Source organism: Bombus vancouverensis, chromosome 4 (genome assembly GCF_051014615.1).
Source record: "Bombus vancouverensis nearcticus chromosome 4, iyBomVanc1_principal, whole genome shotgun sequence".
Taxonomy (NCBI): Eukaryota; Metazoa; Arthropoda; class Insecta; order Hymenoptera; family Apidae; genus Bombus; species Bombus vancouverensis.
The window spans coordinates 5252153-5270134 of NC_134914.1; the positions used below are offsets into that span (position 1 = coordinate 5252153).

Below are 17982 nucleotides of genomic sequence, written 5' to 3' on the forward strand. Positions count from 1 at the left end.
GTGATAGCGATTGTAACTAAAATGAAATGTTACTATCTGCTACTATGTAATTACAAATAGAGATAGAATTTCTTATAATCATAAACAAAGCATAAAATTCTATACTTCTATAATATGTATACATATTTATACAGATTGCTATTATACAAGTGAATAAATAATAAGTAGCTTATTGAAGTCACAAAATGTGGCTTAACCAATAGCTTTATTGAAATAAAGCAGCACTCTACTACGTCAAAAATTACTAAGCAATTGTAATGGCGTAAGCTTTATTTGGGGTAAACATTTACGGAACCATTAAACAGTATCAGTATTAATATCTGATATGAAAGACTAAATCTAAAATACAAAAGATTATAGTTATAATAACAAAAGAGTTTGTTATATTGTATGGTTGATAGAAAATTATGAGTTGTGTTCAAATGTGTGTTATCTATATATAATATTTTTACAGTAAGCAGTGTTTACATTGTCAATCATATATTTTTAAGGAATAACTTTTTATTCATCTCATATGGAATATACTGACCAAGATACTTTAAAAATGAATGAAAGCGACTCGATTTATGGAACTACCTTGTCCCAAGAATCAATAAAAGTAATTGCAGAAAGTATAGGTGTCGGAAATTTCCCAGATGAAGCTGCAAAAGATCTTGCGGAAGATGTAAGTTATAGACTTAAAGAAATCATACAGGTTTGTATATCTCCAAATTATAATGCAATTATAAATAATTCCTATTCCTTACATATAAGTATTCCTTACATTAAAGTTGTATAATTGAGATTACTAATGTTGATAAAGGATGCTGCTAAATTTATGAGACATGGCAAACGTCAACGAATGACAACACACGATATAGATCATGCTTTGAAGATAAAAAATATTGAACCCACATATGGGTTTTTTGCCAAGGATCATGTACCATTTCGCTTTGCTTCTGGTGGTGGTCGTGAATTACATTTTGTAGAAGAAAAAGAAATTGACCTTAATGAAGTTATATCAATGTCTGGTGGACAAGCATGGCCTAAATTACCTTTAGAAATTACACTACGTGCTCATTGGCTTTGCATAGATGGTGTTCAGCCTACAATACCAGAAAATCCACCTCCAGTTTCTAAAGGTATTAATTCGATAGCATAAAACTTTCTTTTTTGTAATATTATGTTAATTAAAAGTAATATCTATTAATTAATCAATAATATAATAGATATTCAAAAGCTAGAAAGTGTTGATCCAACAAGTAAACTTACAAACAAAAGTCAGAACATTGGTGTTGGGAAACCAGGCGGTGGTGGTAAAAGTCAGAAATTACGTAATGTGGAAACAGTTCATGTCAAACAATTAGCCACTCATGAATTGAGCGTTGAACAGCAATTATATTATAAAGAAATTACTGAAGCATGTGTTGGATCTGATGAAGCACGCAGAGCAGAAGCACTACAGTCCCTCTCAGCTGATCCAGGTTTACATGAAATGTTAGCACGGATGTGCACTTTTATTGCAGAAGGTGTACGTGTTAATGTAGTACAAAACCACCTTGCTCTTCTAATTTATCTAATGAGAATGGTTAAAGCTCTCTTGGACAATCCCAGCCTTTATTTAGAAAAATATGTATGTATTATTTAATATATAAAAGGAAAGGGGAGAGTGTGCGTATACATGCACGTGTGCATTAATACTCATTAATCTTATATTTTATAGTTACATGAATTAATACCATCTATCGCAACATGTATAGTTTCACGCCAATTGTGTATGAGACCAGAAGTGGATAATCATTGGGCACTTCGCGATTTTGCATCACGCCTTATGGCTCAAATTTGCAAAAATTTTAATACTTCTACCAATAATGTACAAACTAGAGTAACTAGAATGTTTAGTCAGGCTTTAGCAAAAAATAGCCAGGTATAATTGTAAGACTACCATATACTAAAGCAATAATAGCAGAAATAGAAGCACAATAACAATGATAATAATGATAATGGTAATAATAATAATAATTTATAATAATGACAACAAATTTTTCAGACTCCACTGGCGTCACTTTATGGAGCAATTGAAGGACTCTGTGAGTTAGGTCCAGAAGTAATTAAAGCATTAGTTATTCCTAAAATTAAATCTGTTTCCGAACGTATTGAATCATGTATTGAAGGACCAGGTCTATCAAGTGTAGACAAAAATGGAGCAGGTCATATAAAGACTCTACTAGTGGTGAATATAATTTCTTATTAGTATAAATTTTATTGTATTTATATGTATTTTTCCTAGCTATTTTTACTAATATATAATTATACTATATAAAGCCTAACGGAAAACTATACAATGGAATTTACAGAAATCGGTGGCTCCCATTTTAAAGACTATACGATCTCCTCCAGATTATGTAGAAGATTACAAACAGGATTATGGTTATATAGGTCCTGCATTGTGCGCAGCCGTTGCGAAAGCTCGTACACAACCAGCAACATTAACAACAACTGCATCCACAACCACAGTTTTAACAACAAGTCAACAAGGTCCTACATGTACTGGAAAAACCATTGTACAAGCTGGTAATATCGTTTCTACTAACATGAAGTTAGACGAGTATTTTTACTTCAGATATCTTCATTTTTTATTTAGTGACAAGCTCTAGTCCCGGGCAACAAACTGGACGTACAATTATGCTTGGAACAAGTAGAACTGCTGGTGGAACAGCTACAACCGGAGGACAAAAATTCGTTATTTTGCAGTCTCGATCTCAAACACCAACCACTACAAATATTAACACTAATGCGATACAACAACAACCTCAGCAGCAGCAACAACAACAATCGCAACAACAACAAGTTAAACTAGGCCAAACCAATGTCACCCAACAAAAAGCACATATACAAAGTAATGCACCGAAATTGGTAGTTGTTTGTATGTCCAATAGTGGTCACGGCACTTCTACAGTAACTCAGGTGTGTGTAACATATTGCGGTAAAAATCATAAAATATAATTAATTGGATTATTAATTGTGAAAATTATTTGTAACAGGGGAATATAACAGCAAAAACACAGAACGTCTTTGTTACACAACAAAATGTTGAATGTTCATTGAGTCCAGAAGAAGAACATTCATTTCAGTAATAATGGCAAAATTCGTTTCATTCATTCAATTTCTAGTAATTTGTACAAAAATTAATTTTTAATGTTAATATACTTTGTAAGGAAATAAAAATTTTTTATGAACGTGAAAATGATATATAAATATATTTATTTTTATCAAAAACAAAAAATATACGAAATTACACATATTAAAAAATTGAAAATGTATATTTAAACGAACTTTATCATTCAAAGTGTCATCGAAGGTGAAAGTAATTAATCTTAATTATTTTATTTACTATCTTAATTATATAATTCATAATCAATTTATAATCAATAAATACAATTTATAATTATAATAAACAGATTGCACATATAAATTGGTATATATGTATATACTTGTATATATATAAATATAAAATAAATATGTTTGTATGATAATGTGCCTGTTTCATATATAATGCAATTATAATCTGATCTATGTAGATTAAGTTAAACTCAAACGTATTTCTTAGTCAATAAATGTATATGTTACCAAAGCTATATACATATATAGGCAATTTAGAACTATATTACTCTGTGGAAGGAGTATTTTTCCCCTCTTAGCGTATTCCCCTCAAGTGAAACGATTTATTCGAATGCATCTACATGTGAACAAATCGTAAATTTATATAGTCCTAATATTCGTATCATAATCATTGTTTGTAATATTGAGTTTTTGTATATTTATTTGATGTTGACTGTTATGAAAAAAAGTGATAAGCGTGCACTGTTAAGAAGACATTTATTTCATACGTACGACGCAATAATGATCGATGTATAAAACTAGATGCACAGAGAAAATAAAAGTACCCACGCCATATTTGTTTTTGAAGGAATTTGCTTTATGTTTAATTTACGAAATAGAGTCAAAATGTTAGTTAGAAAACAAGTAGAAATACATACATCAATTTAATCTTTAAAGGATAAAATGTATGTTTTATATAAAATTATGAAATATGAAATATGTTGATATTACAAATAGAGCAATTTTTTATACCTTTAAGATTTTGGTTGCAAGAATATAATTTGTTAAAAAATAACATAAGTGAGAAAGCAGTTTGTAATTAACTGTTTATATATGCAGTACACATATTTTTATTCATTGCCTGTTATAAAATGGCTACAAATGATGCTTTAATGACCTTTCTTGCAAACACTGTTCAAGAAAATGAAAAGATATTACAGGAGTCATGTCTCAAAAGTCAAGTAAGTACTGCGTGAGAAAACTTATATGCTAAGAATATTATTAACTGGTAATTAATAATAGTATCAATTATTCTTCAGATAAATATTAAACATAAGAAAGATTATGACAAGTTGTTTATCAGGCTTAATTACATCTGTCAAATGAAAGCAACCAAAGACGGAGTGCAGTTAAATTCTTGGTGTAAAAAAAATGTAAGCTTCACTTGACATTATCCTTGGTACATGGTCATCTTATATAAATCTAATAGTTTTTTTATAATATTTTATGTCAGGTTATAAGTTATATATATGGACCTATCTCAGGATTTCCATCTGGTTCATGGTGGGGTATCCGTATGGATTGTTCTAGAGATCGTGTTCATGACCCCTTCGATGAAAATATTCAAAATGGACCATTTGGAGTTACTTCAATTTGTACTTCAAATATTAACCTAAATGAAGATGTAGATTTGGGTAATTCTCTTACTCTTACAGGACAAAAGTATTCTGTTGGTACATTAGAAAAAGATCCGCTTATTAAAAATTATGAAAATCAAGTACCAGTGAGATTAATTAGAAGCTATAATTTATTCAATGACTTTGCACCTAAAACAGGTTATAGATATGATGGTTTGTACATTGTAACAAACTTTTGGATAGGTGTAAATACAGATTCTATAAAATATTATAAATTTGCTTTGTCACGTTTAAACGATCAAGAGCCACCTTCGTGGAGTACCAAACTGGCTCCTTTGGCTATAAGTAATCATCTATCTACTTTACATTCTTCTTCTACACCTTTACAAAACTGCTTAAAAAATTCTGCTCCAAACATGTATGAATTTAAAAAATATTCACATGGTTCTGAATTTATAATTCAAAAAGGGAAACATGAAAACTCAGATGGATTTTTACAAACTCAAAATATTGAAAACAAAAAGGTAGATGAAACAAAGAAAGGTGTAATTGAAAGTGCAATAGTGACTCGCCATGTATTTAAAAAGTTAAATACTAATACAGAGTGTACAATAAATATACCAAACATGCCTATTATGCCAGAAAACAAATCATTAACTCATATTGGAAACAAAGGATCTAAAACCCATAATACAAATATTTCTATACGTACAGGATTATATAATTCATCTCACAGCACACAAAACGATAGTAAGAAAAATACTTCATCACTATTTTGTAGAACGGTTAAAGCAATTAATATTGTAAAAACTAATCAACACACAGAAAGTTGGAATTTATCCAACAAAGATAAAAATAAAAATCTAGATGGCAAAGCTCAAACAATCATATCAAACGAATTTCCTAAGCGTGTTAATTATATTTCTCTTAACTCTGTAAAACCAGAATTAATGAAAATAAAATTTCCTAAAGGTGTCGATGCAGAAATAAACAGCGATACAAATGATACAAGTTTAAATTCTTGTTATAGACTTGAATGCAATAGTAAACATAAAGAAATAACTAATGATTCCAAAGACGTGTGTAACAATATCGTAAATTCATCCAATACAACAACTAATATGTTAAACATGACAAACTGTATGTATAAAAATGAAATTTCACCACATAAAATGATATCCAAAGAATTACAGCAATTCAAATCAATTGATTTATTGCCACCAGATAAAATTGTTCATTTGATTAACAGCAAAAACCATCCTTTATCAAAATTACTAATGGGTAATATGATAGGGTTAACGTCAGAACAATCTGTAGCATTACAAACAGAAGACGTAATAACAACCAAGCCAGAAATCAAAGATAAGGTAGTAACTCGAAATAGTGGTAAAGAAGAAATGAAAGAAAGGACTAAATTTGAAGTTATTTCAGATGATTTAAATGGATCAAGATGTTACAAATTTAGAAGACGCAGAAAACTGTCTAGAAAAACAACAAATAAGTCAGAGATGCTAAAATATAATAAAATACATAATGAAAAGTTTAAAAAAGAAACTGTACAGTCTTTAGATATCTTAGAATATCCTGGAAAAAGTAGAGAGAAAACGGATATTTGCAAGAATTTAAAAAATAAAAGTATAAAAAAAAAAACAGTACAAAAGAGAGAACTGTCAGATTCAACAAGATATATTAAGAAGAATGCTGGAAGTACAATAGGAGCAAGAATACATTTACAAGCTGTGAGAAAAATTGATTCTTCAATAAAGAAACATATAAATAAAAAAAAAATAAGAGAAATTACAAATTTATTAATAGATGCAAAAATTGGACCTAAGATACGTGGTCCACGATATAGAAGATTGCGTTGTATTAACAAATGTACAGAACAATCATGTGAACATTTTAATACTGCAATGTATACATTGAACAAATGTAAAGTTAATTCAGAACAATCTACTTTCCAAGATAGAAATAAACTTACAAAAATGACTCACTGTAAACGCGTTAAAAGTCAAACTAGGAATGTTAAAATGTCAAAAACATTAAATTTTAATCATAGTAAAATTGGCAAGAATCTCACTACGTCTAAAAAAGCAGATAAGAATTATATTGCAAAACCGGCTATAAATAATAATAATAATAATATGAAAAATAATGACAATGATAACGTTGATAATAATAAGAGAGATCAGAATAAAAGATCAAGATATATAAAAAGAAATGTGAAAATTGTAGAAAATAACGATACAACGATTAAAAATCGGAAAAGAAAACTGATGCAAACAATTTGCAGAGATTCAAAGTGCAATAAAATTAATGAAGAATTGCAAAAGAGCTATAAAAAAGAAATTTCAAAACCATGTAAAACAGATGCTGTTACTCAATGTTCTCTCCTTCAAGAACCTGCAATAAAGAATCTGAAATTGAACGATTTCGTGCAAAATAACGTTCGTAATGAACAATATACATTTATTAAAATAGAATACGGTAGTGATTTTAAAGATATGAAATCTGAAATATATGAAACTACAAAGTTAGGTGATAAAAATAGAGGCCATCATTCTACATTTCGATCATCTACAAAAAAATGTGTATCTTGTACAGAAACTGCATCTAATTTACAGCATCCCATAAATTCAAATGTATCGTTAAGTAGCAATACTTTGAGTACAAAAGAACAAAATAAATTTTCACCTGAAAGGGTATCTGCATTTGTACCTGTTAACATCCCGGATAATGATCTAAAAATTGCTCGTTTAAGGTCAATAGGATTTAAACCAATTGATTTTAGTAATAGCGATGAAGGTATTAACAGTCAAGATAAAAGAAACAAAGTACTAAAACAAAACGTTACCGAAAAATACAATAAATACACAAATGAGGAAAACGATATTGTCGTTTATATGGATGATGAATTACAATATCAAGATATTGAGGATGAGGACAAAAATTCTTCATCTACCAGAGATAAAACTTTGAATTCAAAAATGTATACTGAACAATTAAATAAAATGATTTTAGAAAAAGAACCATACAATTCACTATTAGAACAAGATCTAGAATCACCATGGCATGGGTGGAAAAAGATTGTAACAAATAAAGATACATATTGGATAGGTTGGTAAATAGATTGTAACAAATATTGTACTATTGTATTTACACACACGTATGTGTGTATATACAGATTTTCTGCCAAAATAAGGCTGTAAAATGTTAAATTATTTTTTCCACTAATAGCTGTAATATTTGATGCTATTAATGCAATTTATGCAATATACTTTTTGTAAGGCAATTAGATCCAATCTTTTATTCAACTATATATTTAAATTAATCCAATTATTTTCATTGCGTTTTTGTGATCAATGAATCAGTAGTAAAAACTAAAACTAATATAAACAATACTAATTGTATGAAATGATTTATTTTGACAAATGAATTGTAATGTTATTCTGTGGAGCAGAATAGTATGTCCTCTCCATAGAAATTCATATATACACAATTTACTCTCTTGTATAGAAAATAAAGTTCAATTAAGATTTCGATTAATGTTTGTTTTCATTTTCTAAAATACCTAAGAAAATACGACGTATGATAGGTATTAAATATGAAATACTTATGTATATAAAATCAGTAAGATAAATATCAACAATAAGTAGTCAATAATTATATACAAATAAAACAAATATATCGAAGGAATATTCTTTAATTTTTAAATTATTAAATACATTCTATTTTAACGATATATACACTCATTAATTTTTTAATCTAGGACGCAAAGATTTTTGTGGCTCAGTTTTATATATATACATATATAGAAATATATGAATATTTATAATATATATATGTATATATATATATGTATATATATCCCGGACGCGTGCAGTAATTAGAAGTATTTTTCTTAGTGTATTTTATAAAATAAGTATTTTTCACTGGCAAAATTACATTAATCTCATATGAATTAGAAATACTGATGTATAAACATATACATAGTGTTTTTGTTCAAAGTGTAAAAATATTGTTTGACTACAGTAAATAATGCAGCAACATATTTGTGAGTATTTAAATATTAAGTACTGTACAATGCTTTTCTCTGAAAAACGTAAGTTGTGTTTTAAAATAAAGATGATTATGTTATGATAATAGAGCCACCTCTATAGGTAACACTGCTTTAAACATGTTCAGCATATTAAAATAAATATCTTCTATGCTATGTTTACATGATGTAACATAATACATGTATTAACATGAATGTAACATGGAACTATTATATTGTGATGCAGAATTTTGCATCACCGAATTTGTTTGTTTATTTGTTGTTTGTTCTGTGAGCGAGTTAAGTTCCTACCTAATGACGTATAATCAATTAACGGTATACATAGCGTTTTCTTGAAATTAGATTCACGGAAGTCCAACATTAATGTTCCTTTTTGTCTCTTTCTCTTTTGTTTTATTTTGTACACAATCTATTGTTTATATCTACTGGAACTCATCATCACTGCTCAATAGCATTGTTTTCTCATTATAATTTTGAGAGATTGTAGCAACACGTTGATGAGAAGTATGCCGTCTTTGAGGCGGTGGTATTGGCATATTCTGTGGATCATCTGGATCGAAGCTGGATATCCGCATACCACGTTGTCCTTTAGGAGCTCCTGATTGTTACATTATATCACGTATTATCGTTGACAAAGCCGTTACTAATGAATACATCGATCAGCCAGCGAACAGCGAGAAATCATGCCGATATATTTTTTTTTAATTCAAAGCATTGTTGGCTATATCGATTGTAGGCTATGTACAGTTTTACATGTAATTTGATGAAATCCTTTTACACATAGCACAATTTACAGCATCTTTCTTTATTTTATTGATCTCACTACACATATTATACGTCTATTAAATAATTCATGCGTGTTATAACAATAAAGATTTGAATTTGTTGTTTGAGAAAATTATCGAACATACATATTTAGGAAAAAAATATATAAAAATAGATAGCTATATCAACATGCTAAATTAAATATAAATCATGCCATCTTTTTAAATATACAAGCATTACAAAACAATATTTAATAATCATTAACCTATCCATAAAAAGATACATAATTACAATACTGCCATAGAATAGTAGTCAATTATTATTTGTCTTTTGCATTTATTAAAAAGTAAAACGTTTTTGTGAAATTACACTGTACTCTAAGTGCTCTTGCGTTAAGTGCTTAGTTTCTAATGTACAGTAGATTTTATTAATTGCAAAGTTAATGAATCATATGCTTATATATGTATATGTGTATGTATATTGATTTTGTTATAAACCTTAAATAATAATTTGAGCAGAGAACACTATGCCCACCCTTGAACTTGATTTGAACTTAAAATATCAAATTAATTTTAATGAACTACAGTATTAAGAACTTTTCAAACTCTATTAAAAATGTATGAATGCCTCATGTCCAATTTCTTGAAATTAAAAAACGATGCTTCACATTCTCATAGTTTTTCATACGGCAAGTTGGTATTAACGTCTGAAAAATAGTAAAAAGAAAGTGCCTTCAAAGAATATAATCCTAATTGGCACACATTAATTGAATTTATGATAAAAAGTATTTTTTTATCATAAAGAACTATTTCATTACATTTTTGTCGCAAAAGATAAATATAAATGAATTTATATTATTTTATCATTTTAATAATTGGCAGTAGAGTACATTAAAAGATACATATTAAACCTTTATCATATAAAAAGCTAAAATCCATAGTTAAAGGAACATAATAATTACAATTATAGTTATTTATTTACTTCAAATTTTTTAATGATTGTAATTCTTCTCTTTGCATTTAAAACTTAAATGATAAATATAAATAAACAATAAATATGGATGATTTTTAGTTCATCATTCACTACATCATGCTACATGAAAATGTATCAATTGAATAAAGTAATAAAAGAAATTTAAAATACAATATTTATAAAAAAATTTTAACAGGAATAAATTATAAATTATATACATACCAGAACTATATTGCGTGTATTGTTGATACTGTGGATGGAAGTTGTGGATGGCATCAGTCATTATATCTTTTGGATTCATGGTTTCCTACGTATAAAGTTAATTGTATAATATTAAAATATTGTCAATCTTATTACTTTACCTATTAAATCATTTAGAAATTGTTGCAACATACTTTTAAACTGCTACTGATACTTTGCATCGTTACACTTCTTCCTCTTGAATCCGTAACACAACCAGCTGAATACACTTGATATGGAAACGCATAACGTAAAGCTATAGCAGCAAATAACATTTCAATGCAAATCAAAAAGTTTTGATAACCAGCAGAAACTGTGCCAGCACTAGTTGATTGATCTAAACTTATAGGAGAAATTACATTTGCTTTTTCAAGAATAGCCAATAATACCCCTGAAAGGTAATAAAATTAATATTCTTTACATATACAGACCGTATCTTAAGTAATTTGATATATTACCTTGCCAAAATGAGAGGAAGATAACACTTTTAACAGTACAAAATTTTAAGACAGGTTCAAATGGTGTTAACAGGTCTCTTGTAGCAAAATAAAAGAGAAAAAGTCCATAAAGTGCGAGAGATACACTGATATTATAAATTATAGTTATATAAATATAGCCTCCATCTGGGGACCAATCTCCATCTCTATAATGACCAAATGCTTGAAGGAATATAATGACAAATGCCATTACTGGTTTTACCAAGCAAAATTGCAAAGTAGCTTGTTTGCAAAATCTAAGAAAACCAATTGTATATGTTTTTCCAACCAAACAGCATGTTCCATATAAACAATTAGAACGAATAGGTTTGCCACGTATTTCAGACATAATATTTCCTTCACCACCCAGGTACTCGTAGCATAGAGACAAGAAGTTATATATAACAAATGCTTCATAACAGTCCCGTACAGTAAAAAAGTAAACATAATAACTTTCACTGTTGAAAAATAGTAGAGACACCCAAGAATATGTTGCATAAATTGGAACTATAAACAGAATTCTCACTATCCATCTTTGTTCTGTTGGATTAGTATACCACCTTAAATGCTGGTAGATCTACAAATCCACAATTAAATCAAATTAGTTGTTTATATTTCCTTAATTAACTATAATGCTATGTCAAAAATATGTTACAAAGTACCTGTTGACAAGTTATGAATAATGCAACCCAAACAAATGCACCAGCAATACCTTGAGCTGCTCGTGTTTGTAAGAATATTGGAGCTGCTTTCTCAGGAATTGCAGTTGTAGACATCATATCGCCAAGAGATGTAGATGGTTCCGTTGTCACCGTACTACTCATATTTCAATCTGAGAAAAATTAGTGTTGCAAACAACAATACTAAGAATTTAATATAATTGAAGAAAAAGAAAGATAATTGTAGCTACGAAGAACATACATTTTAATCACAATTACAATTGAAAAATTAAGAAAAAGCCTTTTGTAACACAAAATAAATCTCAAGATTATGGCTCGCGCGTTAAAAATCAATATGCACAACAATAACAACAGTACTCCATTCGTGCGCAAAAATTCATCTCGTGGACGCACCCGTGCTCCATTCGTAGGTTTTTTCAAACAAATGTAGTATACGAACGATCCCTTCGAACTATCTTGTCGTACGTGTTCTCCTTTTTCTTTCGTATTGCGTGTACGTGTTGACCTGTATGATCAAGCTTCTTAGAAGTTCCCCACTTTCAATTAACCATCTACCAACGCAGTGGTTACTGATGATCGTGACCTTCCCACAGACAACGTGAATAATCTACCAAATTTTCTTCCCTTCACACTATATAATTTCTCCAGTTTGAGTTTGGATCACCGAGTTTCACTTTTACCCAACATTTTCTCGCATTTCTTTCCGTTTCCTCTTTGACGTCAAACACATTCGTCCAAACAGCTTCACGAAATATACTAGTTGATAATAAAAATATAACTGGTCTTGCTACTACGCCATATATTCTTCTTTTTTCCACCCGTTAATTTTCCCTTTGGTTCTCTTTGTTTCACTCTCACAAACGATCTCTTTTTACCTTCTCCTTCATGCTAAATCCCCTCCATCATTTTCTTTAATTATCGTTATAAACGCATGCGCCAATCCGTGGTTATGTTACATTCTTGACGATAAATTGTTCGACTAGGTAAATTGTAATACTTTTTCAAAACTCAATTTGCTTACTAAGGCATTCCTGTTTACCCAGATATTAAACAGTTGCTAATGTAAAGGAAGATTTCTTTTCTTTTGATGCTTCACCATCAACAATTGCAAAATATATTATTATGTGCAGATAACACTGCAATAACATACAAGAAATTTATGTGGATATGTCACTATTCAAATAATATTTTAACGTAGTTTTATTTTTCATACATTAGACTTATATACAAATTCACGAAAATGGCACTCATTTATATCGAAGACAACGATCCCTGGTAAGAATAATTAACCTTGGTTTCTTTGTTTACTTCTGAGATGAAAACTGTTACTTAAGTGTTTGTTTAAATTACATAGGTTAACGGAATATGATGCCTGTGAGAAACTTTACAGAGAGATTATGGAACAATTTACAGCTCGCAATAAACATTCAAAAACTTTGCAAGCATATGCAAGTATATCTGCAAATATACGAATTCGTCTGAAACAGTATAATCGTGAAGTCCAACAACTTAAGAACAAAGTGGATGATGCTTTAAAATCTAAAGCTATGTATCCTTTTACATGTTCATTTGATTAAGAAGTAAGACCTACCAGCATAGAAATTTTTTCCTTAAAATACAAAGATATGCAGAACTGCTGAAGAAGCAGAAAGAAGAATACGTCAAATTGAAATATTGAAGAGCAGGGATGTACAATTACAAAAATTGTGTGACGCACGTACAAATAATCTTGTATCTTCTCGTGCAAATTTACTTACATCAGGAACATCAGCTTTTGCAGATGGAGGCACAACCTCTTGGGCAGCTGATGACGACGATGATAAACCTATAGATACACAAATATGTGTTGTTGATCTTATGACTCAACAAGATAGGATTCTAGAAGGTATAAATTTTGATATTTTTTACCAGATTTGTATAATACTTTTCCAATACTTTTATAGAGCAAAATAAAGGCTTGGAAGAGTTATGTAAAGTCATTGCAAGGCAAAAACAAATTGGTCAAACCATTAGCAATGAAGTGGATCACCAAAATGGTAACTTAAATTTAATATTACTTATTCTTTATCAATTTGAAGATATGAAATTTACTTTAAAAGTTTTATATTTTTATGTAGAAATAATCGATAATTTATCCAATCATATGGATAGGACTGATGAATCATTAATTACCAAAACGCAGCACGTACAAACAATTAATTTCAAAGATCGTACATGTGGTTACTGGATAGTAATAATTTTACTTTTTATTTGTATCGTCATAGTTGCTTTACTTCCATAATTTTTAATACATTCAATTACTGTATGAAAACTGTTAGGTATTTCGTTTAATGTAAATTAATGTTCTGTATATATGCATATGTAAAAATTCCGTTCTTAGAAATTACTACATTTTATTTTCTTAATTATCTATTAATTTTAAACCAGTATTTGTATTATAAGAATTATATTATACTTATAAGCAAAATATATATATATATATATATATAATACAAATTAAAACAAATATTTGTGTTTGTGATAAAAACCTGACATATTATATCGCAATATTATATCGCTATATTAATATTACAATGAAATCAACTTTTCTGATAGAAAACAAATTTTTTCATTATCTATCTTTATACAAATTACATTTTGTTGCTTAAGTTATTTCAAGTTTCCTTGGATCGTATTATTAGTAATTTCTGACATACTACATTTTGTATCCAATCTAAGGTTTTTCAGAAGTGCTTTTGGATTGGGATCTCTTCCACTAAATTTTCTGAAATTCTCACGTGCAGAATAAGTACCACCAACAGATAAAAATGATTCGCGATATCTTTGACCGAGTTCCTTCAATGATTCTTTATTCTTATACGAGACATCTTGAAAAGCACTGTACAAATCAGCAGCAATCATTTTTGACCAAACATGACTGAAATTATAAAATTTTTATTTTTTCAATACTACAGTAGAACATATGTATATTCTAATATTTACAAAATCTTACCTGTAATAAGCAGCTGCCCATTGTCCACTAAAGATAGCATCAAAAGAACAAACATGGCTGTCCTTCTTATATGGAGGAAGTACAAAATATTTTTTCCATAAGCGGTTCATTATGCTATTCCAATATTCTTTGCTACGAATTTTAGAAGAAATCATAAAATATATTACTATATTTATTATTCAAATAACATTTATATATATTTATAGTATCCAATCTTACCCAGAATATAATTCTAAATCAAGTTCTGACAAATACAGTTCTTTACATAAATTGTAACCAGATAAATGCGTCTTTGAATCCCTTACTTTTTCAACTATATTAAGAGGTAATGGTTCTTCAGTAACTTGATGACATGAAATTCTTTGCACAAATGATGGTTCATATAACCTAATAAGCAAATAAAACATTAAACAATATATGTAGTTGTAAATTATAAAGAATATGAAGATTTTAAATCTACCAATTCTCAAGAAGATAGTCAGAAATAAATAGTGCATCCCATTCTACAAACGAAAGTCCTGCAATATGTGTGTATTCCACCTTTGTTAATATATGATGTAATGCATGTCCAAACTAAATGACAAAGAATAATATTAAGAAAAATAAGTACCTTAAACTTTATTTTTATATGCATAAAATTTACCTGCCGAAATAACGTTTGAAGGTCTTTAAATGAAAGTAAAGAAGGTTTCTCACCCATGGGTGGTGCGAAATTGAATATTAATGCAACTAATGGTTTTATGCCACATATTTTACTTCTGTTTTGTATTTCTACTGTATATCCTGCATTCTGTGACACTCGGACTTTCTCATCTCCTCTTGCATATGGATCTAAATAAAAACTACCTACTGGATCAGTACTTGAATGTTTTAAATCAAAGACATCAAAAAATCGAACATCTTTATGCCAGAGATCTAGCTTCTTGGATTCAATAATCTTTACATCAAATAACGTTTCAATAAGTTCAAATAAGCCACATAATACTTTCGGTAGAGGAAAATAATTATTTAAATCCTCTTCCTTGTACCTGTAAATGATATTGCAATGATATATATTTATATTCTTTTTTATTACAAAGTGTTTCTGAATTTTATTTTATAATTACATGTACACAGAATGTAGTTGTTTTCTACCCCAATATGCTATATCCCAATGTTGAAGTGTACCATCTAAACCTTTTTCATTTGCAAATGCTTGAAGTTCTTTAATTTCATGTTCTTGAGCAGGTCGAGCTTTTATAGACAAAGCAAATCAATAATACTGGTCATATATAATACTGCATACTCGATGCAAATGTAGTTATACAAATTTTACCTGTGGCTAGTAAATTATCCAATACATAGTGAATATTTTGTACACTGCCTGCCATCTTAGTTTCCATACTTAAATCAGTAAATGACTTGTATCCCAATAAATGAGCCTCTTGATTTCTTTTCTGTCTAATTTCTTCTAATGTTGTACTTGTTTGTATCGATCTATCATGTAATAAAGATGCTTTGATAACATTTGCATCCCAAACTCTCCATCTTAAAGCACGATCATGGCAATGTTCTAAACAATATACATTAGAAAAAATTAATCTTTAATTTCATTATATTTGGTTAATTTACAACATTAAAGATAAATTTTATTATGATCAATAAACTTTCAATTTTATAGATAGATTTATACCCATAAATGGTTCCATGATATCAGGAGTTAAAATTATTATCCATGGTCCTGCAAGGAACTGTGTAGGATTTACTGCCATAGATTTTAGTAGGTCTTCAGGAAAATCTCTTACAATATTAGGATCTCTTATAGTAAAAGTAAGATTATTTATGGCTGCCTATGAAGATAAAATAGTATTAATATTTCTTTAACTTATATTTTCACATTTTGTTATTTACAAACCTGCACTTTTTGTGAATATTTTTTAATTTTTTCAGACAACCATATTTTCAATGCTGCAAATTGTTCTTTTTTCTTCTCAGACAATTCTAATCCATTTAATCTCCCTTCCAATATATATCTTGCTAAAATTCTTTTCTGTTCAACATTTAATTCACTTTCATTATTATTCAAGACATTTTTACATGCTTGATATATTGGTACATTAATGTATTTAAAAGCGGAAGCTCGTTTAGCACGTTCACTAATACTTATATAATATTGTGTAGGCATTAAACTTTGATTTCCTAAATATAATGTTTTTGCAATGCCCCATGTAATATTCAAAGAGGCATCTATCTCCTCTATAGGGTTTAATATGTTTTTAAATAAATTTTCTGGAGAAATACTGTTAACATCTGTAAATCAATTTTACAAAACATAAGTGTTTTCAATAAACTTAAATTAAAAGATTATAACATAAGTAAAATAAAAGAATTACTTTCTATTTGTTTCCCTAAGGTTTTAACTGTTTCTTCAAATTCTAATGATTGCCTTCCAATAACAGCAACACATTTTTCTATTGTAATATTTGTAAATTCCGGACTTTTATCTTCTTTTAGTAAAGGATATTTTCCTGGTAAATCTTCTCCGATTTCTGGGACACTAAATAGAAATATGATTAATCACTAAAACCATTAATATGTTGTGCAAAGAAAATTATACAGAATATTTACATACAAAACTTATTAAGTATTAAGTTGAGAATAAAATTATGTAATTTTTATTTCGAATAAAATAATTACAGTATACATACAGAATCAAATAACCATTACGTCTTGGAATTTTTAAAAAACTATTTTGTGATAGAATAATTCTTTTGCCACAAAATGAAGCCATTTTGATATTTCTTAAAAACATTATGTTTTACAACTTTTTAAATTACATCTTCAATTAAAAACCAGTCTTTTTGGTTACAAACGACGCTTTGTACTATTTAATTCCTATTTTCTTCACTGAACTAGCCAAAATTTAGTCATGAACTACATATTATACGATTAAATTCTGTAGACATTTAACTGCATTTTTAATAGTTTCACAATAGTTTATAACTTTGTTGAAATAGTTTTTAGAATAGGTACAGTTATGTGAAAAATTTTGCTCTTAAACAATAAAATAAATAAATAAACTAGATCACATTCTAAAATGAAT

General features: G+C 28.6%; 5 protein-coding genes across 9 annotated transcripts; 3 read left to right on the forward strand and 2 right to left on the reverse strand.

The window, feature by feature from the left end:
- The first annotated feature begins 112 nt into the window (after positions 1–112).
- On the forward strand, positions 113–3237 carry LOC117160975 (transcription initiation factor TFIID subunit 6). Of its 2 annotated transcripts, XM_033342125.2 has the most exons (9): positions 113–424; positions 492–694; positions 803–1121; positions 1209–1612; positions 1703–1906; positions 2030–2212; positions 2337–2553; positions 2624–2946; positions 3024–3237. In XM_033342125.2, the coding sequence occupies exons 2-9, from the start codon at positions 515–517 to the stop codon at positions 3114–3116; spliced, it is 1923 nt and encodes a 640-aa protein (XP_033198016.1). In that variant the 5' UTR covers positions 113–424; positions 492–514; the 3' UTR covers positions 3117–3237. The 2 variants fall into 2 exon arrangements, with proteins under 2 accessions (XP_033198016.1, XP_076473956.1); XM_076617841.1 differs by having other exon boundaries at positions 114–664.
- A 952-nt stretch (positions 3238–4189) lies between these two features.
- LOC117160957 (uncharacterized) lies at positions 4190–8264 on the forward strand. The gene is made up of 3 exons (XM_033342087.2): positions 4190–4322; positions 4401–4514; positions 4595–8264. Exons 1-3 carry the CDS (start codon positions 4233–4235, stop codon positions 7841–7843), a joined length of 3453 nt encoding a protein of 1150 aa, XP_033197978.1. The 5' UTR covers positions 4190–4232; the 3' UTR covers positions 7844–8264.
- On the reverse strand, positions 6245–12715 carry Tmep (Transmembrane endosomal protein). Of its 4 annotated transcripts, none has more exons than XM_076617849.1 (6): positions 12167–12715; positions 11891–12060; positions 11211–11805; positions 10908–11143; positions 10735–10819; positions 6245–9373 (listed from the first exon to the last, which is right to left on the reverse strand). In XM_076617849.1, the coding sequence occupies exons 2-6, from the start codon at positions 12050–12052 to the stop codon at positions 9198–9200; spliced, it is 1254 nt and encodes a 417-aa protein (XP_076473964.1). In that variant the 5' UTR covers positions 12053–12060; positions 12167–12715; the 3' UTR covers positions 6245–9197. The 4 variants fall into 4 exon arrangements, with proteins under 4 accessions (XP_076473964.1, XP_076473963.1, XP_033197995.1 ...); XM_076617848.1 differs by having other exon boundaries at positions 12150–12715; XM_033342104.2 differs by having other exon boundaries at positions 12302–12711.
- Positions 12716–12753: 38 nt separating this feature from the next.
- On the forward strand, positions 12754–14414 carry Syx8 (syntaxin 8). The gene is made up of 6 exons (XM_033342113.2): positions 12754–12891; positions 13127–13183; positions 13263–13457; positions 13540–13793; positions 13852–13944; positions 14026–14414. The coding sequence occupies exons 2-6, from the start codon at positions 13149–13151 to the stop codon at positions 14187–14189; spliced, it is 741 nt and encodes a 246-aa protein (XP_033198004.1). The 5' UTR covers positions 12754–12891; positions 13127–13148; the 3' UTR covers positions 14190–14414.
- A 78-nt stretch (positions 14415–14492) lies between these two features.
- On the reverse strand, positions 14493–17975 carry LOC117160961 (uncharacterized). Its single transcript, XM_033342098.2, has 11 exons — positions 17588–17975; positions 17273–17436; positions 16795–17189; positions 16573–16729; positions 16216–16452; positions 16007–16133; positions 15544–15928; positions 15361–15473; positions 15120–15287; positions 14901–15032; positions 14493–14825 (listed from the first exon to the last, which is right to left on the reverse strand). Exons 1-11 carry the CDS (start codon positions 17689–17691, stop codon positions 14558–14560), a joined length of 2250 nt encoding a protein of 749 aa, XP_033197989.1. The 5' UTR covers positions 17692–17975; the 3' UTR covers positions 14493–14557.
- Between the last annotated feature and the right edge of the window lie 7 nt (positions 17976–17982).